The sequence below is a fragment of the Pieris rapae genome, chromosome 7 (assembly GCF_905147795.1).
Source record: "Pieris rapae chromosome 7, ilPieRapa1.1, whole genome shotgun sequence".
Classification (NCBI taxonomy): Eukaryota; Metazoa; Arthropoda; class Insecta; order Lepidoptera; family Pieridae; genus Pieris; species Pieris rapae.
In genome coordinates, this window is record NC_059515.1 from 7,644,548 (window position 1) to 7,668,455 (window position 23,908).

The 23,908-nt window shown below is 35.8% G+C and overlaps 1 protein-coding gene across 4 annotated transcripts; it reads left to right on the forward strand.

Annotated features, from left to right (window-relative positions):
* The first annotated feature begins 204 nt into the window (after positions 1–204).
* Positions 205–23,706, forward strand: LOC110994629 (probable E3 ubiquitin-protein ligase HERC4). Of its 4 annotated transcripts, none has more exons than XM_022261408.2 (19): positions 205–518; positions 681–855; positions 964–1,200; positions 1,881–2,037; positions 8,993–9,101; positions 9,359–9,490; positions 10,047–10,229; positions 12,367–12,555; positions 12,950–13,129; positions 13,447–13,581; positions 13,998–14,159; positions 14,766–14,942; positions 15,483–15,794; positions 17,118–17,295; positions 18,249–18,427; positions 19,106–19,297; positions 20,106–20,248; positions 21,233–21,341; positions 21,808–23,706. In XM_022261408.2, exons 1-19 carry the CDS (start codon positions 453–455, stop codon positions 21,958–21,960), a joined length of 3,168 nt encoding a protein of 1,055 aa, XP_022117100.1. In that variant the 5' UTR covers positions 205–452; the 3' UTR covers positions 21,961–23,706. The 4 variants fall into 4 exon arrangements, with proteins under 4 accessions (XP_022117100.1, XP_022117117.1, XP_022117108.1 ...); XM_022261425.2 differs by having other exon boundaries at positions 15,528–15,794; XM_022261416.2 differs by having other exon boundaries at positions 681–852.
* The last annotated feature ends 202 nt before the right edge of the window (positions 23,707–23,908 follow it).

Consider the following 23,908-nt stretch of genomic DNA (forward strand, 5'->3'; position numbering starts at 1 on the left):
TTTAGAAAATACAAGGAAATACAATATAAATAGGGAAGAAATTTAAAAAATATATAAATTTCTTGTAAAATAGAAATGCTTAAATATTTCAATAGCAATAACTTTTTTTGGCAAATAAATTTGTGCAAAATTTATGTTGTAACTGTCATCTGGGTTACTAAGCTTACTGTCAAATATGAAATGTCATCTGTCCAGAAACATCAAACAAGATTGTTCTCGATCTTGATAAACTGAATTCTGGTACGAGTTACCACAAGTTACAAACAGTAGTCTACATATATTTTTATTACTTACAAAATCTGTAAAATGTCTTAAATAAAACGATTGTCTTGATGTGTTGCTCTAATATATTTCGGACGAAAAAAACAGTTTAAACAGGGTATTCCTTTAGGTTATAAAAAAGTTGTTATCATTTTTAGTTTTCAAATTCATATACTGTTAATTTACTAAAAATGTTTTGTTGGGGGAACGCAACACATCACGAATTATGTATTGATGGGTCTGACAATCTTGATTTGGTAAGCGTCATAGTATATTTCACATAATATATTCTATATTGCGTATTATTACTTATTAATTTTGTCTAATATAATATTTTTGTTGTTGATCTATAGATCTTTCTAGATTTTTTATACTATACTCAGTAATCCTTACCTTTACTAATTATTTGAATACTACAGATCATAAAGCCAACAATTTCGAAATGGAAGGAGAGTGGTCATATACAATCAGTAGCAGCTGGAGAGTTCCATTCATTATACTTGACCAACATTGGCCATCTGTATTCATGTGGCAACAATGATGTTGGGCAGTTGGGGCGGCATACAAAGGATGATGATGGAAAATATCCAGGTTGTTGTGTTTTGGATGATTTACCATATCATATCATCCTCTCATGTTATTACTTTTTTTATATTATTATTAATATTAAAAACAAAATTTAATCATTGCTATCTTTTCCAGCTCTTGTAGAAACATTTAAAGGTTGCAATTTATCTGCAATAGCATGTGGAATGCAGCATTCAATGGCAATTGATGAATGGGGACAACCTTTTAGTTGGGGTTCTGACAGTATGGGTCAATTAGGTAGTAATCTAGGGGCACATGCTCAAGATAAACCTAAAATTATCAAATTATTAGCTACAAAAAATTTAATACAGATTGCTTGTGGTTCTTACCATTCTATAGCATTGACAAATAGTGAGTATTTCATTCTATACTATAAATAACATTCATTTATTTAGTTACACCATATACACTCTTTAATTACTTACTTTAGAGTTAGAACAGAGATGTTAAGTTTTCATCTAATTGGTTATAATAATTGCTTAGGGGTTTGAATCTTTATTTCTGCTATAATTTGTCATATAAAAAACTTCATACATTATGTGTTTATTGTAGCTGACTATTTACAGTTATCCTACATCAAAATAAAAAAACAACAATAAATAGTAATATAATATAGAAATCAAAGAAATAACACACAAATTTATGCTATATTGCCACACTTAAAGCATGTAAATGACATAGGCCGTCCATTAAATACTCTTTCAAAATATTAGATTTCTAAGAGAAAAATATAACTTTTATAAAGTCTTTCTTTCTATCCAATGCAAAGTTTGTAAGAAAGTATTTAGGTTTTAAGGAATATTAAATTAAATCTGTTAATTTGATGTTAAATTATGCTGAATCAAATTGTAGTTTTTGAAAGATTGTAATATTTCATTATATTATATTGACCTAATTAAGCAGGTTTCTGTACAGTTGTTTGGATTCTTAGGTTATTTATATAATAGAAAACATGTAAACTTAAAAACATTGCTTTGTATATCTAATACAAAAAGCAATACACTGTGGTACATACATTATAAACATTTCAGATGGTGAGTTATATACCTGGGGTGCAAATAGTTTTGGTCAGTGTGGTTTAGGCATGATGTCAAATAAGGAAACAACACCACAACAGATAACATCATTAGTTGGTGTCCCCATTGCGTTGGTGACTTGTGGGAGTAACCATACATTTGTTTTATCTAAGTAGGTATACATATATATGTTAATTTTTTCACTATATTTATTTTCAATGTCTGATAAAAATCATGCAGCAATATTATAAACTATGTATATTATATACCTTCATGATACTTTTTGTGAGGTATATTTTGCACATTCTAAGAAAGCAATATATGTTTTAATGATACGCAAAAACATATTTATCAGATGATTCAGCACACTTTTTCTTGTAAATGGTTTTTGCAATTTAATTAGTAGAATGAACTTTATACAGTATTCTCTTAATTTTTGATGTTATTTACTACCTTCGCTTTGTGAACCAATGTATTGCAATCTTGAGAAACTTACACAGATCCCTATTCTCTGCTATTTCCCGCCAGTTACTGCTTTCAGTTGAAGGTCCTTTCATCCATTTCTTAATATAAATTTTTTTACCATAATAGCTTTTTTACATATAAATTGTATATTACTGCCATTCATAACCAAATTACTTGACATGACGCCAGCCAGTTTTACTTCTAAGATTAGTAGAAAGTTAAGGTTAAGTTAAGGAAAGGTTAATATATATAACTTCATTAAAATATTATTTAATTAAACTTATTATCTTTTCATACCTATCTGAGACTTACACAGTAATAATAATTTCACGCTCACCATGCTTGATTGGTTAAGATATAGACCCGACACTTGGGTTGGACTTCCAGTAAATAACTGTTATGGTTATAAGTGCATATTTTATGACCCTGCTCGCCACTTTTTTACAATATAATATTCTTTTAATATTTACAGTTTTGAACTAATTTGACTGTGATATTATTGTATGTATGTATGTAGAGACTCCTTTTCCGCACTTAGACTCTTAGCAGGTCCGTTGTGCGTGAAGTCCTGGCTAACTAAGCCAGCCTAACTCCTTCCAGAAGCACAGAAGCTTCCTGGGCACTTCGCAGGCTTCTCGGAGCGACCTCACTGTTTTGAGGATATCTGTACGTTGTTTAGCCACAGCCTCGCATTCCAGGACTACGTGGGTGACTGTTTCCTCTGCGCTGAGACAGCCTCTGCACACGGGGCTATCTGTCACGCCTAGGACAAAAAGATGTTTGTTGAGGAGACAATGGCCCGTGATTGTACCTATCATTGTTCTGAGACTAGTTCTGTTAAGGTTTAGTAGCTGTTTTGTCATTTTTGGGTTAGCTGCCGGCATAGCCATTTTGGATTGCCTACAGTCCTCACTTCGTGACCAGCGTTGTTGCTGGAGTTCTTCTGATCTTTGGCGAATCCATGCTCGCACCTGCGAGAAGGGCAAGGGCAGGAGAGGATACGGGCCATCAGGCAATATGTCCGAGCCTCTTCTCGCAAGTTCATCGGCAGCATCATTGCCAAGAGATCCACTATGTCCTTTAATCCACTGTAGGGTAACCCTGTTTGTCAGGGCTATTTCCTCCAGTGCATTATGACATTCTAGTACCAGCAAATTATTTGTCGTTTTGCTTGCTAGTGCCAACAGCACAGACGCACTGTCGGATACAAACTTAATGCAAAAGTTGTTTACTCTTAGTCGCTGCACGACTCTGGCTGCTTCTGTCAGGGCGACACATTCGCATTGAAAAATCGAGCTGTGCGTGCCTAGAGATAAGTGTGTGTTAATGTTGAGATCCAAGGAGAATATGCCAGCGCCGGAGCCACGCCCTGTTTTTGAGCCATCAGTATATATTCGAAGCTCATTCAGGATCGATCGATCACATTTCTCTTCTTCCATTTGGACCTGGTATTTCTTGTTTATTATATGTTGGTTAACGATCCTATCGCATGGCGCGGCTATTAGAGGTTGGTACTCTATTGCCCTGTTGAGAATCGCTGTGTGTGCGCTATAGTGATTTTTGCCCCATAGATCCAATATCATAAGCCTAATGGCTGCTAATGCTGCCTCCTGCTGTATGTGTAGATCCAGGGGTACAATTTTTAGGGCCAACTCCATTGCTGCAGTTGGTGTTGTTTTCATGCAACCACAGGTAGCCGATAGAGCGAGCCTTTGGAAGCGCCCAAGTTTCGTTATTGTCGTTTGTAGTTCTGTTCTCGGCCACCATACCAGGGCACCATAAGCTAGCATTGGCCTTATTACGGCAGTGTATAGCCATAGGGTGATTCTGGGTGATAGGCCCCATTTGACGCCTAGCATCTTTTTGCATTGATAAAAGGCGATCGTTGCTTTGTTTAGTTTATGTTCAAGGTGTTTGTTCCATAGCAGTTTACTGTCCAGAATCACACCTAAGTATTTAACACTTTCTTTTAGTTTTAGTTCAGTGTTGAAGAGTTTCGGTAGCTTGTGCGGTCCGAGAACTCTCCTGTTTGTAAATAGCACTAGTTCCGTTTTTAATGGATTGACAGATAGCTCGTGCTGATTGCACCATCTCTCAATTACTCTGAAAGCTCTTCCCATGAGATCGCATAAGGTGCTTTCAAAGTTTCCCGATGCTAAGATAGCTATGTCATCCGCATACCCTACTGTGTAAAGATTGATAGCATTTAGTTCTGTAATGAGCTCATTTACCACTAGATTCCACAAGAGCGGCGAAAGGACGCCACCCTGTGGGCAGCCCCTGCAGACAATGCCTCTTGTAGTGGTATTTACGGTGAACTGTATAGCTCGTTGTTTTAACATATTATTGATCCACTCTGTAAGAGTCGTTGGTACTCCACAAGATACAAGCGCTCTGGTAATGCTCGCGAAATTCGTTTTGTCAAAGGCACCTTCAATGTCAATAAATGCGCCAAGGGTTGACTGCTTTATCTTCAATGAGTTGCCTATGCGGGAAACAACGTTATGGAGTGATGATTCCGTTGATTTGCCTGAGCTGTAGGCATGCTGATTGGGATGTAAAAATCTAGACAGGGATACCCGACTACGAATCTCCAGATCTCCCAGCCTCTCCAGCGTCTTGAGAAAGAATGAAGTGAGACTGATGGGCCTGAATGATTTGGCCTGGGTATAGTCCTCTCTACCCGGTTTTGGGATAAAAATGATTTTCACTTCTCTCCATTTCAGAGGTATATAGCGGTGAGCTAAGCAGGCTCGAAATACTGGTACCAGATGGTTCACCAAGATATTCCCACTCCATCTTAGTAGACCTGGGAATATGCCGTCCAAGCCAGCCGCTTTGAATGGTAGAAATGAGTTGATTGCCCATGTTACTTTTTCTTTCGTGATTATTTTGTCAGCTACCTGCCAGTCGGAGTTGATGGTGGTTCTTTCCGAATGGGGTTGCCATGATTGCTCGTTGGTGATTACACAGCCTGGAAAGTGAGTCTCCAGTAGTAATTCACAGGTTTCAGTTTCGGTTTTTGTAAATGTTTTGTCTGGTTTTTTAAGGCAACCTATCGAGTGATGGGTCTCACTGGAGAGACACGATTTGACTCTACTTGCCTGGTTATTGTTTTCAATACTAGTGCAGAAGTGCCTCCAGCACTCCTGCCTTCTAATACGAAGAAGTTTTTTGAATCGCCGTCTTGCGACTGTGTAGTTGTCCCAGTCGGAGGGTAACATTGTGTTACTCGCTCTATTGAAAAGCTTCCTGACTTTCCGGCGGTGCCTTTCCAGCTCGGGGCACCACCAGTTCTGTTTACCCCCCCATCTTGGAATGGTGAGGGGACACGACTGCTCATAGCATGTCAGGAGTAGGGACGTTAAGTTGTTAACATGTTTATCTATGTCCTGTACGTCAATGTTTGTTGGTATCGTTAGTTTGTCTACCCCGGAGCTGACAAGTCTGTAAAATTTTGCTGAATCAGTTCTTCGAGGTATTCTTCTTGGTTGTGGTTTAGGTAGTTCCCCTTTGATTGCAAAGCGGATCCACCTATGATCCGAGCATGATAATTCTCTTGATACGTGCCAGTCCTGTAAGTGATTTGTCAGGCCTGCCGTTATCAATGTTAAGTCAATTATGGTATGTGAACGCGCGTTGATGAAGGTTGGTTCTGAACCGATGTTTGCTAAGATAAGATTATTACTAAGAATGAAATTAAGCATATTCTCACCTCGAGCGTTGGTATTACTGTTACCCCATAGTGTGTGGTGTGCGTTGGAGTCTACTGCGATGATGAGCTCCAGTTGGTCCCTCTCGCAGTAGTCGGCCAGAAGGCTGAGTTCCGGAGTGGGTACATCCTCGTCGCCCGGTAAGTAGGCTGACGCCAGGACGATGTCTGGTTGCTCGTTTCTGGGTAACCTAACAGTTGTAAGGTCCCTTGAACATAGTTCGTTTATTAATAATGCTGGTACATGTTTAGGTATTATTATGCAGGTTCTTGGGTTACTTACGGAGGTGTCCAGTAGAATTTTACCAACAGTGTTACCCAGACCGCATATTTTGCCATTCCGGATCCACGGCTCCTGGATCGCAGCGATGGTCTTGGGGTTGGTTTCCAGCAGTCTGCGCAGGGAAGCCGTCGCTGTTTGACTATGCTGGAGATTAGCTTGAATGAGGTCAGTTCGGCGAGGGGGAGGAGCGCAGACAGCTGTCGCTGAGTTCACTCCCCCCTGTCTCCTGAAATAACTCTTCATCAGAGGTTAGTTGTGCCGCCTCCATGGGGGACTGAGTTTCGGCTGTTCGGTCATCCACAGCCTTCCCCTTCGGTGACATGGGAGGCACTGGCCCCGTCGTCGCCGTCCCCGATGTACTCGCGTTGGTTACAGGTGGGGCTTCAGCTACCTGTGAGGACTCCTCCTTTTCTAGGATCCGGATATAAATGTTCCCCAACAGGTAGTATATCCGCCTTTCCTGTGCTTTAATCGTTATGATCTCGGACTCCGGTACACGAAGGAAGAGAGAGACACCTGTTGGGTCCTGTGTTCTCCTTTCGTGTGTAAGGGTCCATGACCTAATGTTTAAGTGGCGGTTTTGCCTCGTTACAATTCTCATTAGGCTCTCCGTACTGCCAGTGTACTCTGGAACATGTAACAGACACGGAACCTTCCTTGGGATTGCGGACTGAGGCCGAACCACTAGTTTGGTATCGGTTATGGGGTTGTTGATGACTTCGCAGGTTCTGGTTAGCCACCTCATTGCGAACGCGTCCTCGCACCAAATCTTGAGGACACCGTCCGAGAAATGGGCTTTACCCCGGAACCGGATGTCATTTGGTTCTGTTGTCAGGGTAGCATCATAGTCCGCCATTAGTTCGTCATGTAGCTTACCCTGGATTTGTAGGCGGATATCTTCCGCTTGTTCTGGCGTCATATCTAGGAAAGGCTCAGTCATTACGGCAACACAAAACTTATTAGCTTTGTATGATGCTGCCGCTTCCGCGTAACTCGCCGAGGTCCCTCCCACCGTACGAGGTTTATTGGGTTTTATCCTTTTCCGTTCTCCGGTCGGTGTTACGGAGTCCTCCGGCCGTACGCGTTTCTGGCCTTTCGTCGGTTGGTTGGTTTTTGGTTTTTTGGGGTTGTTGTTGGCTGGGTTCTTAGGTACCCCTTTCCTTCCACCTGTTGCCGTGGTGGCTTCAGGGGCTGGTTTAGGGTCCACTGGTGGCCCTTGAGCGGTGCTTGACCGCTTCTGCCATTCTGCCGCCCTGCGGGCTTTGTTGAGTCGACGCCTCTTTGAGGCGCTTAAAACCCTGGTCATAGCCGGTTCCTGAATAGCGGTTTTCAGGGCCGTCATGTCCATGGACGAGGACGGTGCACCAGGTGCATTCGCCATCGCAGTCTCAGTCTCCCGCATCGCTTTTGCCGCAGGTGCCTCACCTTCAGACGCAGACTGTTTTGTTGCATCGTCCAGAGTTGCTACCTTTGGCTCAACCGACGCAGTCAACCTAGCCGCAACGGTGGACGCTTCCTTTTGCGGTGGTGCTGTTTGTTCCGCTGGAGAGGGTACGGTCCTGGGAACAGCCTGGTGTGGCTTTTCCACAGTCGATTCCCTTTCCTTCGGAGTTATGGACGCTGCCCGAATGGGTGCATCCATATGTGAGATGGGGGCATCTGAGTGTCGTGCCACTGGTGACATGCACCGTGGCTCGTCCTGAGACGCCACCCTGGGTTTATTGGTTTGTTTCTTTTGTTTTGGTTTATTTTTAAAAATTGCCTCTTTATCCATGAGGTTAAATTAAAATAATTTCACCGTTGGAGCTCTCCACCCGCCACGGAGCCCTCAGTCGGGGACGTCGCTTGTTCAGCAAGCAGACGTCAGAGCTACTCCTCCGGTATAGAGCCAGCGTGTAGGCAGGTAGACGCGTCCGCACGCCGCAAGGGAGTACGAGGCTGTTTGCACCACGAGACAATGATGCCCACTAACCCCGAGTCCCGTGCGGCGCCGACGGCCTCCCCCCCACACCCCGACTCTCGCTAGGTAGCCCGCTTATGGGATACCACAGCCGGTTGACCAAGGCTAGCTAGTCCCTGGCCTCCCGTGTGAGGGGAAATCCAGACCAAAGAGGTGTGTTGTGTGCAGCGCACAACTGTAGTCCGGCGCACTGCTACACTCAACCACCAGGATTCCTTCATCCCCCCGTACGGGTCCCCGCGCACGGCACAAACACGCGGGAGGTCATTGACTGTCCACCGTCCTGTCTTCTTGGACGATGAACTCGCAAGGACATGACCTCTCCATCCCTGCAAAGGTCCGCTTGGTGGTTTCAGTTGCGTCTATTACTTAAGGTATTAGACCAAGAACGGGGTCGGCAACCTCGAGAAGGTTAGTCCACCAAACTTGCCTTGGGGATCTCAGCGACGTGCGCTACTCCCAAGACCACGCCACCCTACCCATCAGAAGGATGTGGTAGAGTAGGTCTGTACCTGTGCTACCATGCAAAGCGAAGCGAAGCAAAGCAAGCATGTCGTGCAGGGAACCGTAAAAGCGTAGGCCCAGACCCCCCCCTGTGATATTATTAAATTATAATGAAAATGGCAGCAGATACCAGTGCCATTGCTCCGACATATCTAATATCAAAATATATTTTCAAGTACTGCTAGTTTCGATATTTTTTTTAGATCTGGAGCTGTTTATGGGTTCGGAAAGAATAGTCACGGTCAATTAGGACTACAAGATAAGGATAACAGATGTTATCCTACTCATTTGAAATCATTACGTAATGTTAAGGTAATTTTTAAGCACACCAATTATTTTTTAAGAGATATAAACTTGCTACAGAATTTTTTTAAGAAATAAGTCCAAATAAAAAAGTATTTAAATTAATGATATCAATGGCCATAATCTTTTATCACAAAAAAAGGACCCCCCTTCTTACAATGGTACCTATTTTATTATGAAACCGAAGAAGTATCATGTACCTATCAGTATTTTAAAAATGTGATCAAAGTAAGACAATTGTTTAATTTATTATTATATTTTTACAGGTCTGTTACATTTCATGTGGGGAAGACTTCACAGCGTTTTTAACGTTAGATGGTGGAGTGTTTACATGTGGTTCAGGGGAATATGGACAGACAGGGCACGGGTCGGTCAGAGATGAATTGGTTCCTAAAAAAGTAAGTATTATACAGTACCAAATAAATGTTGTAATAGTCTATTTAGAATAAAAAATATAGTTACACTCAAAGGTTATGTGTATGTATATATATTATATTTTCATAGATTGTGGATCGTTTAAGCATGAAAATGACTTACTAAACTTAAATAATCTGTAAAAGAAATTCTTTCCTTGAGTGGTTTGGCTATGGCATTATATTTCATCGATAATTATCTATTAATAGTAAATAATCATATATAAAAAGGCTGTTGTATCTGTATATTAACTATTTATAAGTCGTTTTTTTTCTGTATAAAATGCCTTTAACACGCTCTCCATATAAAGGTGCTGATATAGTAATAATAATTTCAAATGACGAAGAAATGAACGACCATGCTAGCACATAACGCAAATTGAATACTTGTCTATAAAAAAAAATTCATGCACTTTTATGCTAAGTCCATTTTTTTTTTCAAACATTGACGTTTATGCATGTTTAAATGAATTGAGATTCACATATAGGGCCGAAAAGTGGCATTTTTTATTTGAATATAGAAACAGGTGTAAATTTTCAGATAATGGAATTAATGGGCAGTACAGTGACGCAAATAGCGTGCGGACGTAGGCACGTACTATGTCGCGTGGGCGATCGCGTACTCGCGTGCGGATACGGCGCGCGCGGACAACTCGGCTGTCCGCATATGGCTTTCGCACTTGTTCCCACGCCCGTGCCATTTACTCCTAACGATGAATCACCGGTACGTATGCAATTATATCAGCAAACTGATGAGTTGTGATTGTTGCCATGGTTACCATGTTCCATATTTAAATAACCACTTTATAGATTGCGAATTAAACTGTCATGTTGAAATTTTTATTGTTCTGTGTTTACTTCGATTGGCTAGCTTTGCATTTAGTACCCAAAACTAAAATTAACTTTCTTATAAGTTAACTAATTTTTAGTTGTTTCGTTTATGCAAATAATCACCAATTGTATGGTCATATTCATTTAGGGGGTTGAATTCGAAACCTAACTACAACAACAACAATAACAAGATTCTATAAAATAAATTGTTATTGTGAGAGATTTCTGAAGGAAAGAACGAATGTTTTTAGAATTAAATACAATATTTGACTGAAATATTCCAATTAGTATGTCAAAATTCTGTTTAATTATATTTTTACTCTATCATGCAGACAGAGCCGGCTGACTCTAATAAGGTAATGAATAACTTATTTGTAGATTTGAAACTTGTTTACGAGATTATCCGCTTATGAGTATCATTAAAAAACAGTTTGATTAAATATATATATATATATATAGGTGTTAAACATTTGAGAAAAAACTGTATTTCATATAATAAACCAACTAGTTTGCACCTCTACTATATGCAACTCGTCGACTACTGTAAACCAATAATAGTTGGCTCCAATTTAATATATCACATTTGAAACATCACAACTCAAAGTAGAAGAAGCAGCTGCCCCCTCAAGTATTTTTCGACCAATTTGACTTATATGATCTAAAAACTCCCGAGTCCTCTCGCATTGAGTGTCCATGGGCGCGCTAGGACATCGGATGAGCCACTTGCCCGATTGCCCCCTGTTCTATAATAAAAAATATACCTCACCATAGATAACTACATATAATTTCTAGTATTCACTTAAAAATTCTGTAATAACTAAAAAAAATCACTATGAATTCAAAAAAGTAACTGAATTCGTTTTTTTCTTGTTATGTGAGATTTTTATACAAGATCGTCCTTGATTCAGTTTTATCGATGTGTTAAGCCACTCCAATGTGGTGCCAAAACTTACAGATGTCAAATGCGATCTATTACATTGGCCTGAAGTATAAAAACTTTTGAATTTTATTAATATTTAATTTTATTAATAGCCGAAAAAGAAGCCGAAGCTAGAAAGTCAAGCCAAAGAGTGCGCAGGAACTTCAAAAAATTGTGTTGAGTTCCTTTTGACAATGTTGATAATGCAATAGTAAATCATACATAGTAATTTTTATATTTAGCCTATAATTAGTAATGTCATAAGTACCTGATGGTTAAGTATGGACATATTATTCAAGAAGCGTAGTGGCTGACGTGTTGATGCAGTTATACCTTTATGATTTTTTTTCTTATAAAGTGACCATTCTTTAGTGTTAGGAAAACTTACATTCGTATTATACGCAGGTAACACTGAAAATGTTTAGAAAATGAAAAACGGCTTAATGTAGGTTGTAAGTTGCTAGTTTTTAGTAATTTGCATTCCTCCATACACATCGTCGCATTCGATGGAACCACTGAGATAAGCAGTGGGCCCTTTCTTCCTTAGGGTCTCTTCTATGTCATTCTCGTAAGCTTTCTCCGCATCTTCAGGGCTCGTAAAGCGAATGTACTCGAATTTTATCTTTAGTTTTTGGGAGTAAATGACAGTCGTAGTCGCGTTCGATTTGCCGCCAATTCACAAAAACAAATGACAAATGAATGCAATGCACTACATTAGAATACCACCAAGAGTTCTAAAATTGAAATTCAAAAAGTTTTCATTGGCGATGTTAACTGGCCAGTTCTAAACATTTACAGTGATACCGGCGTGTTGTGTTTGAAATTGCATAAAAATATAATACTTTCATAAGTAACTATGAACGTTGTTGATATGTGTATGTTAGTACTATTTTTAATAGTATAGTCGGTAGTTGTTATACATAATGTAAAATAAAATATCACAATGATCGCCTAGAAGAAACGCGTTAAAGCGATACAGTCTCCAGTCAATATATTCAATTATTTTAATTGTACCGTATATTTGTAAAACTGCAATGAAGTAAATAAATAAAATAAAATAGGTCCACTAAATTGACAAAGTATTCAAAAAGTTATTGTAAAAATTTTCTAGTTTTCCACGGCCCTCAGCGGCCCTATACGTGTTTTCGCGGGCGGTGATCACAGTTTTCTCGTAGTCCATAGTGATAAAACGATACAAACTGACGCCCGGATACCAGATGCTAAGAAACAAATACTCACACTAAATATACCTAAACTGGCCGCTTGCGAGGTCTTCAAGGACGACGATGTAGTGAATCAGGTAAGGTGACCTCTGTTAATAGCATTGAATTTTAATCTATGGTATTCATAGAGGATAGAAAACTTGTAATACATGGAGGACCTATAGGCCTGTTTGATGGCCATAAAAGACGATCCTGCAGCCCGTAGACGCCCATTTATTAGTAGTGACTCCCTTAATTTGAAAACATTGAAAGTAAATTTAGAAGCATATTATTTTACAGACGTTCATAAGTCTACATTAAATAACCTGTGTAAATTAATGATATTTTAATTTAAAAAATCATATTTAGAGATGTTCATAAAAGTATATTTATTTATATTAAGTTACTAATGTGAATAAAAAAATATTGTGTTTCACAAATACCATATTTATTTACACAAAAATCTCTAAAACACTATTTTTAATTGTTCAGGATCTAATGGCATACTTAGAGACAGTTTTCGGATCTCTATCATGTTTGAATGCATCGTTCCTGTTACAAAATAGCGCACATTATGGATGTAATACAAAAGTACCTGGAGTTGACATTAAAAAGGCTGAAGAGGCGTTTAGTATCATCAGTCGATTTGAAAATACATCTATTAAAGAGTTGGTAAGGTTTTCCCCCAAACTTCTTGTATTACTATTTTATTTGCCAGTTCTTCTCGCCATTGATGATGATGATGAGGTACTGAATGTAAATTTGCATTTTTGTGTTAATTACTGGTTTTTAGTTGCTAATTGAATCACTACAATAATACTGTTCTCAATTATATTATATTATTATATTTTTTAATATAATAGTATATTTTGAAACGACAAACACTTTACTTACACATTATTTTTGAATTCTATAGAATCTAAACTTAAGTACTGACCTCCCTTTTCACATTTTTTTTTTCATGAATTAAATATAGTTAATTATTTCAGATATTCAGTAATCTAACAGAGAACGTAATAAAGGGGGTTAAGAATTCGCCACCAGATGCTGAAGCTCTGAGAGTTTTTCTCCTCTTGCCTTTGTACCACGAGATGAGGAACCCAAGGCGACATCCCGAATTACAAGTATGTAGTTTTAATAGTATTAGTCAAGGCATCTGTCGATTTCCATGTTTATCATTTTTTTTAATATGATAGTCCATGTTTTATAATAGCTTTTGCGTAGCATAGCGTTAACAGTAATTATTTACTTTCTTACACATATAATCCACACATTGTCTATGCTTGGAAATTAAATACATTTTCGAGTGTTCTAACAAAAATTAATACTATTATTTTGGAAAGCCTTGCTTACTTGATTTACTTGACAAGAGAGGGAGGGGAATAAATTGCATTAAATCTGCTTGCGTAATACTTGAACGGTCCCACCAAGCCGGAAGAATTATTAGCCGGAAAACGTTGCTTTAGTTAACCTAAGTAGCATTCTTCACTAGTAGTCAATATATAACAATTTCCTAAAAAGAATTAATAATATTTGATAGGGTCCATTCGCCGAAGCATTCAACAGGTTATTAGTCCATCCTCAAAAGATCGTCCACTTGTGGTGGGAGGCGCAAACGGCGGAGTACTTTGAGATGCTCGTTGATATTTTTAAGAGTGTCATTGTGTACGAGTTGATGCAGCCTGTGGTCAGGCTTAATAAGGTAAATTATGTATTTGAAATTTATTTATTACTAGATGAACCAGGTGAACTGTAGCAACGAAACGAATTTCTAAAGGAATCTCTGAATATATGACAATTATTTCTAAAAAGACAAAAGGTATCAAATATATCCCAGCTAGAAACCTGATTTTATTGTAATTTTTACTATTTTTTTTATTTTTTAGATATATTACCGCTATAGCACTTTCTTCGTAATTTTTTTATACATATTTTATTATTGATTAATTAAAATACAATAATTAAATATTTTAACGGCCTAAATGTTTTTTTAGATAAAATGTTTCATTAGTAGACTTTTTAATTACCCCTTTTTACTTGTTTGCATTTCCTTACACAGTCCTTAATCGTCTCTTCTAGTAAATAATCAAGTGTTGCTACATCTAAATAGTAGGTTTAAATCATTTGTAGAATTTTGAATAATCAATGCTTTTATATTCAGAACATATTAACTTTGGGATTTTGGATTTTTTAAACTCAATTTAAGTTGCCTACACATTCCAGTCTCAATAAATGCCATATGAAAACGAAAACTTACGAAGAACTAAGGAACCTTTACATGTTATACGAAGTTATTTTTTTTTTGCAGAGATTAAATTTCACACACAGCATATTACAAATACTAAATGCTCTATCGACGCTAAATAAAATTAACTTCACGAATCCAAAGAATCCAAAAATACCAGCAGAATGTTTTTATATTGAAGACCTAAGTGGACATGTTAACATTGCTAAGGATTATATTAATTGGCTCTCGGATCAAGATGTAAGTGGATTTTCTTAATGACAGATTAATGAAAAATATTAATAAAAATTTAAAGTTAAATCTTAGTGTAGATTTTTTATATTGCTAAAAAATATTGCTCAAACTGTTTAAACGTAAAATATGAGGTGAAAAAATGAAAAAAAAATCATTTTTCTAGAAAATCTCATACAAAACTAGCGCAGTTAAATTAAAACAAATCATAAAAATAAAACTAATCAAAGTCGTTTTAGCCGTTAGAAGCTAAATAACAAACACGTACAGTACATATATATATATGTACAGTCAAAACGGACGACATCATTTACAACAACATACCGGTTATATCGACCAAAATCAAAGGTCCCGGCTTATTCTATTCTTCTTTTTAATAATGATGTCATCTGCTGTTACGACTATTGATTCTTACGATGAGTAGTCCCTTTGATGTCGATATAATAGATTTTGACTGATATATATTAAAATTCGCAGCAATTAAAACAGATACTTTAGTTAAGGACTAAAGTTTAATAATTAAAAATTAACACAATATCTCGATTTTAGCGTCTCCGTAAAAGATCGTACCAATCAGCATTTAATTCGTTACAGTCGAATCAACTTCACCTCTGCAACTACGCATTTCTATTTGACGTGCAATGCAAGTCTTTGCTACTAAAGATCGATCAACAGCTGCAAATGCAAATGGCTATCCACAGAGAGGTTACGCAAATATTCACGAGACTTTTCATGGATCCGACGTACGAATACCATAGAGATCAGTTTTTGCAATTGTCCGTGTCGAGAAATCATATTGTGAGAGACACGATGCTGCAAATCAGCAATCATGACAGCTCTCAGCTGAAGAAGCCGCTTAGAGTAAGTAATACATGCTACATCACGTACTCTGATTTTTAATTCCGTAGAATTCCGACATTTGAAAAATGTTGCTATTAAAAAGTTCTTCACCGATAAAGGGACAAATTTGACCCATTTCAGGTCAATAAAAATACAATGCTACGATTTTTTTTACTTACTAGGTAAATCGAAATGTTTACTTACTCAAATGACCTAATACAAAAATATGAAATATTTCTATATCATGAACGGCATGGCATCACTGCCTACCAATTCCAGGTTTAGGAAACATTAAAAAAATGTTATCTTTACTTGTGTGTTTTACTGTTTGTGATGAAATATCACGTTTAATGTGGAGCACCGAACTGAATAAAATGGCTACATTCACTAAAAAATAAAATGAATGTAAAGACTCGTATTGAAATTGAAAAATCTGGCCGGCCAAAAACGTTTGCCATCTCTGTTATGTCAAAAAATTATAGCTGTCAGAATTCTACAGAGTTAAAAATCAGAGTACAGTATTTGTATTTCTGTGTTGATACCGCTGATAGAGGATAAATCATTGTTTTTCATTTATTTTATAATTACTAATTAACATAACTTAAAGATGTCATGTGGAACATGGTGTAATGGTTGCAGTGGTTTTAAGAGTTCATATACAGCTTACAATCGCATTTAGCTTGTTACGTCTAATCAAAGAAGCGACGTCATTGCGATTGACCAATTAAGCGCAACGCAAAATCGTTTAGTTTTATAATTTAACCTAGTTCAAGTATAGAGAAAAAAATCTACGAGGTTATTGTGTATGTCTGAAGTCAAATAAATTTTCTAGAAATGTTGATATTAATAATGTAATTGTTCGGTTCCTGGATTCACGGAATGCTTTAAATAATGAAAGATATATTTCCACTTTATATTAATCACTGACGTACCACAAAGAATAATGCTAGATAATGCTATGAAATGAAAACGTAATAAAATACTGACGAAAGTGTCTTCGTCTGGCTATACTCTCGGGGCGTAATTACGACGATTTAGGAAATTGCCGCGCCCATAATGTATATTCTTTAAGGTCAATAACATAACTATCTACTATAATAAAAAATGGGCCTTGATCGTAGAGGGGTGAAATTAAGAGTTGTATGTAATTTTGGAATGGACCTTGGAATGAAAAACAGAGTTTGGTTTTACGATTCTCACACAACCAATATGGACACAAAATTTCACGAAAATCGGTCAGGCCATTTCGGAGGAGTTTAATTACAAATACCGTAACACGAGAATTTTATATTTTAGGCAGTAGCATAGTTACTAAGATAATATATATTCAGTACAATGTTTCAGGTAGAATTCTTAGGTGAGGAAGCGGAGGACGCTGGAGGCGTGAAGAAAGAGTTTTTCCTATTGTTGCTTAAAGAAATATTTGACCCTGTCTATGGGATGTTTAAGCAATCCGAGGAGACAAACATGATATGGTTCTCTAACAACCCATTTGAAGATGATGTCATGTATTATTTGATAGGTAATTTATTTGTTTTTAGCTTCAAGTGTTCAATTTGGTAAAGTTTTAGTTCAAAAACTTTCTCAACCAAACCTGACTAGTGAAGTCGTGATGTTTCAAAAGATCTCATATATAACTGTCAATTTTTATCACACAATACGAATTAACATAAAAAAAAAATTTCTTTATATTTACTTACAAACGTCGTTAATTTACACTCAAGTTCATAAAATCATTGTTAACTACGTACCAAATATCCTGATGTCTGTTGATAACATAGAGTTTTTATATTGAATAACCTTTGAGGTCAATTATTAAGGAAACTAAACACATACATCTCTATACAGTAAAAAAGTATATAGTAAAATAAATACATTAGACATATCCACAAAAAGTTTCAGTGATATATGTAGGAAAGAAGAAAAACAGTGTATTTGATATATGTACTTTAAAAAATACAAACACAACTACTTATGTAAAATGGGCGTGAGATTTAAGTTGTTCGTTAAGTCGTTAAGTTACCCAAGCTTCAAGTTGCTCAAAACTAATTTTCAGTGGACCCATACCATCTTGAACATACACACCAACATAAACCGAACATTCATCCCCGGACAATATCGGACATAGCAAAAGAAATTTTTTATAACTTGTAGCCCCAAATTTTGACTGTATTGACTGGATTTCTATCATGGTGCAATAGTTACAATTGCCTTGTACATAAACTTTTTTTGTATTGATTATTTTATTGATCAGGCACAATGATACATCATTAAAAGAACCACAATATATAATTCTATTGACCTTGAGATCTTGAGATCATACAAATATTAAACAAAACAATTAATATTACAAAAAACTAATCTAAAATCGATTTTAAAGTGACGAAGTGTTTCTTGCCAATTATTGGCCATTCATTTGGGAGTTTTGACCTTATTTCAAATTGGTATTCAGTATATACAGCATATACATTACAGGTGCAATATACGGACTAGCGATATACAACTCGATAATCATTTACGTGCCATTTCCACTTGTACTATACAAGAAATTGTTAGACGAATCTGTAATATTGGACGATTTGTCTGACCTCTACCCAACACTGGCGAACAGTTTGAAGCATTTGCTTGAATATCCGGACGAAGACGTTGAAGAGGTATGTTTTATTTTAAATATGGCGTTTAAAAACCGTATTCTCAGTTTGAACATACATTTTTTATATTTGTATATAGAATATGTCTATATTAATTTAACTATTGATTTCCATTATTCTTGTGGGGGAAGGAGGGGCTCCTCCAACCTAAAGGGTGAAATGGCCTACCAGAATATCTTCGTCAGCGTTCTTCAGGGTATAATGTCATTGCAGTCAATCGGTTGTGTATTTGAGTATTAATTACAAACACACATTATTTATAATTTTTGAAGTCATAGGCGCTACTTTAGGCGCATGAGGGATTTTTTTTACGCTACGTCACGAAACTGTGCAGCGTTTTTGTCGCAGATTCGGATCGCTTTGATGGGTAGTGTTAATAGAAATATAATTTAACAGATTAAAGTATTCTGACTAATCTTTTTGAATCGAAAAGACTTTAAAACGTATATCTGAAACATTGCGTATTTCAACCATGTGATGTCTATATCTATTTGTGAATGAATACATCAAAATAAAGGCAATTGAAACACTTCAATATTATTAGAACAATAGAAGTAAGAAAAGATAACTACATCATAGAAAATCAAAAACACATAGATTATAAGAAAAGCAGTATCCAAAAATATTTTGCACGAGAGCGTTATAATATTATTCAGCTGGTGTTGTTAATATACTTTTTAGGTATTCTGTCTATGTTTCGCCGTAAACACAGTAGTGTTTGATCAAGTTCAAGTGCACCCACTGAAGGAGAATGGAGAGAATGTGCCCGTCACACATGAGAATAAGGCGGAGTATGTTGATTTGTATGTCGACTTTCTTCTGAACAAGTCTGTTGAAAACCAGTTTAAAGCTTTTAATCAAGGCTTCCAGAAGGTGAGTACTGTATTCTAAACACCTTTCGTATTATTTTGACATGATTACAAAATCGTATAAAAACGCTTGAACTTAAAATTTTATTCGATAGTTTCAAGGCGTTTCATTCCTTGTATAGATATTGTTTTGAAACTTATATTTAAGTCCTTTTGCCATATAAGGAAATCTGATATGATATTTAAAGAAACGCTGAATTTCCTTATTAAAAAATATTTGAGTAGTGTTAATAAAGGTATTGAGTCGAGATAACATGTCGTATTTCGTACCAAGTTCTCGATATTTCAAATAATGGTACCTATGGTAACAAATTATATTAATTTTACCCTTAATTTTATAAGTTTACCGTATATCAAGTTGGTGGTCTAGTAGCTTGAGCGAGCTCCCAAACCTACAGTCTTTTCACAAGTCCAATAAATTTTCCTGTCTATGCACATGTAACACTCGCTCGTTGGGTGAAAGAAGCCGACGGCTTTTATTGAAAACCTATTATGAAAAAGAAAACAAGAAAATCTGAATCCAATATCCAAATAATCCAATATCTGGTCTGGTCTATGACAAAATTAAACAGTATTTTAGGTATATATTGTTTAAAATACATATTTTTTAGATCTGGCTCAACTTTTTTACAATATTTTTTCATGAGCCACATCACAATTATATCTGAAATTAAAATAAATGAAGAACTCATTTTTTCAACAGAATAACTATAATTTAGTGAAAAACAGCATAGTTGGCAACCCTATTAGCGCCACTGTTTTTTATCAACTTCAAGACCTTAGTTTATTAAGTGTTTTATAATTATTTTTAGGTCTGTGGTGGCAGAATAATTAAACTATTTAGATCTCACGAATTAATGTCTGTCGTTATCGGCAATGAGGAGTATGATTGGGAGGTTTTTGAGAGCAACGCGGAGTATAAGAATGGGTACTGTGCTACGGATCAGCAAATCAGGTAATAAGAATACCTGGGTTCTATATTTATGATACGGTCGTAATTGTTACGAGTCGTAGATATTGGTATAAGGTTTATATTACCTGTATTAAAAAAGGTTTCTCCTAATTTTGATATCTCTAGAATGTAAACTATAAGGTATGAGTTTAACAAAGGAAAAGCCTAAACTTTAAACCGCAAAATTGTTAGCGGTATTTCATTTCTTCTAACTGAACTCTACAGTAGTGTTTAAATATAAAAATAATTAGTAATCAACTATATTTGTAAGTTTACTATCACTTGATGGAGTTTCGATAATTATAATAAAAAAATTGTAGGCAAATTTTTAACCATTGTGCTTAAGTCAGGTAGAAATAAGTATTGGTTGACGACCCAACGCTGGTATTTCATTAAAACCTCGAGTTACGTAACCTAACATTAGTTAATTGACATTATATATTTAAATTAGTAATTAGAACCGCTTACTATTAAAATTGAAAAATGTGCCCGGCCAAAAAGGTTTTAAATCTCTGAAATGTCAAAAAATCATAGGTGTCAGAATTCTACGAAATTAAAAATCAGAGTTTAATTAACAGTTCAAAATAAGTATAGTCGACCTTTGGGACATTATCGGAAAAAATAATGTTGTTTTACAAGTTATGTCTGTGAAAAACTCAAGGACTGGCTTCAAGGATGCGATTGCTAACATTTGGTTAGCGGTTCTAATTACTAATTTAAATATATAATGTAAATTTACTAGATAGAACAGAGTTTAGATTTAAACCCTTAAATACGCCAAGTTCGTCCTTTGTTAGCAACCCTACTACCCATTATAAGTAATATACTATTTGTATGTTACTTATAATCTCACGTTTTAAATTATTAAAACCAGATAACACCCAGCTTCAAACAATCTCATTTAACACTTTTGAAGATTGTTCCAACAACCGTCACCGAACTCTGGCTAAAACTCTCTCTTAATTTCTACTATTTTGATGTTGACAGATGGTTTTGGGAGATCTTCCACGAGTTATCGTTGGAGGATAAGAAAAAGTTCCTACTGTTCCTTACTGGAAGTGATCGTGTGCCCATACAAGGCATGAAAGATATCAAGGTAACCAAATCAAACCAATGTTTAATTATTATTACCGTGTGATTGTTGAATCAAATTATTTTTGCGTGTTGTTGACTGTAATAAGTGCAACCTTCTATTTTACATATTATTTTTATATTTATTGAAGTGAAACTTCTGAACGGAAAAAAAATTACCGTCACATTTTTCCGTTACGCGCCATGTTTTTCTTGTTCCTACCACGATTGATTCGAAGAGATCCGAAGCCATTTATAAAAAAAATCTGTGTTAATAAATATTTTTAACAGTTAGTATGTATCTGGAACCCTCTCCGGCTTATTATAGGCTTGTAAAAAACGACACTTACAATAGAAAAAACTAAAATGATGATTATAGCTAAACTTCAGGGTGTCGATTTTTCGTGACGTCCTACATATTAAAACTATATATAATTTGTGTTACCTTTCATATATATTCTTCTATGTATAATTTATATAATTAATTTCAGATTGTTATTCAAGCCGTTGCAGACGATCGTTATTTCCCAGTAGCCCATACTTGCTTTAACCTATTGGACCTTCCTCGGTACAAAACGAAAGAACGTCTCAAATACTACCTCGTTCAAGCCATTCAGCAGACGCAGGGATTCTCTCTTGTTTAAACGCAAACGCCCGTTTAGTGACACAAGTGCTGGTCTAGTAGGTTGCTATCGTAAATTATCACGAACGCATTTAGTATTTAAATTTGGGCCCATATTCAAATTTATCGCAAGTCTTGATTTAGTAAAACACTTTCACTAAAATTATTTTTGAAATTTTGCTGATTTTATTAATTTTTTTTTTGATTCACAAATATATTTTTTTAATCCTTAAACTAGATTTTGGTTTAAGTTGAATTTGTTAATATGGGTAATATGTCAATATACAATGAATGTGAAATTTTTATTATGTATGAATTATAATTAAAAACATTTTAAAATACTAAAACGTTATTGAATTATAATGCGATTCGTGTTTTTCTTTGTTCAATGTGTTCGTAAAATTTTATTATTATTACTTAATTTATGAGTCACAAGAAATGTGTATATGCATTATACCACTTAACCTCCGTCAAATATGTGCACTATATAACTGACGGCTCGTAGTAATTACGGTTCGTACTTTGTTTTAGAAATCCAATGTTAGAAAATAAATACACATTAAGAAGCCGAGCCATGATTTATATAATTAATCACGTAGACAATTCGGTGTAACAGAACAAAACAGGTGTGATTATTATAATATCCTAAAATAGATCAATGTTATGTGGTGTCTATTTATATGCAAAGTAATAATAATGTCAGAAATTTTATTTGTAATAATTTCAATTCAAGTAATCAATTATTAATTTGTCACACACACAAATGGTTTTCGTATTGAGGCTTACTTCCGTCAAAGCAAAGAACAAAGCCCTATTGAAATTTTAGGACCAAATTTTATGCTTACCATTGTACAATTATGTGTACAAAAAAATATAACCCATATTACTAAAGAAATATTGAAAAATAGATGTTTACGTACATTCGCTCGTAACGAATATCTAGAGTCAATATATCTATAGACAATTCGAAGTTATTACTATTCTTATAAAAAAATCACCAATATTTAAAATTATAAATAATAAAGCCGTCTCTATTTCTTTGTGTTTATTTCACAACCACAAGAAAGATTTGTATTTCTATGAACTAAATCTAACGCGGCTTAGAATTTACAGCGGGTGTTAGTTTATTAAACGCGTCCACATTTGTGAGGCTTCGTTATAATTCTAGTTATCGCATGATATGTTAATTTTTGGGATGTTATTGTTAATCATTTTATTTCGTTGATCGCTTGAGGAAGCTGACATTGTTAGTGTGGCGCGTTTCGTGTGATCGTGATTGGACGAATGGGACGTATCGCGTCTGACAATTGACCAATAACCGAACGAAAAGCGCCTCTATTGTTTATTCCTAAAGCATGAAGCGATAAATGGCATATTTTTAATGTTGAATTGGCATCATGTTATGTATAAGCTATCCGGACAGTAAGTTGTTTCATCAATTAAACTGAACAATTTTGAATAACTCTTCTTATAATCTGTGGAAATTTTTGACACAGATTATGAAATGGAACACATGAAGCTTCTTATTGGACGAATAGCTTGTCAAAAATTGAACAGGTAGATAACACTGGTTAGCCTGTGATATAGTTTAATCAGACAATATTACTTGCTTTGTCATGTTTTTTTTATTTTGTATGATTGTACATCATGTGCAAAGTTGACCACATTGACTGTTTATTGCTGAATATAATTTCGAAGCATTTATTTATGCATCTATTGTAGCTCATTCTATGGTGTGGTTTGAGAAAAATATATTATTTTCTTATTATGTGTAGTTTTATTTACAACTAAGAGTTTTATACAATGTTTTAATAAACAGGCACTGAAAGTATTGTTGCATATATTTTAGTAATTTTCAAAATATATTTAATTTTGTGAAAAGGTCTAGTAACTTCAGCGACCTATTCTCATTCCTGGGGTTCTAGGTTCGATGCCCGACTGCACTAATGTATTTTTTTTGGGGTTTGTTT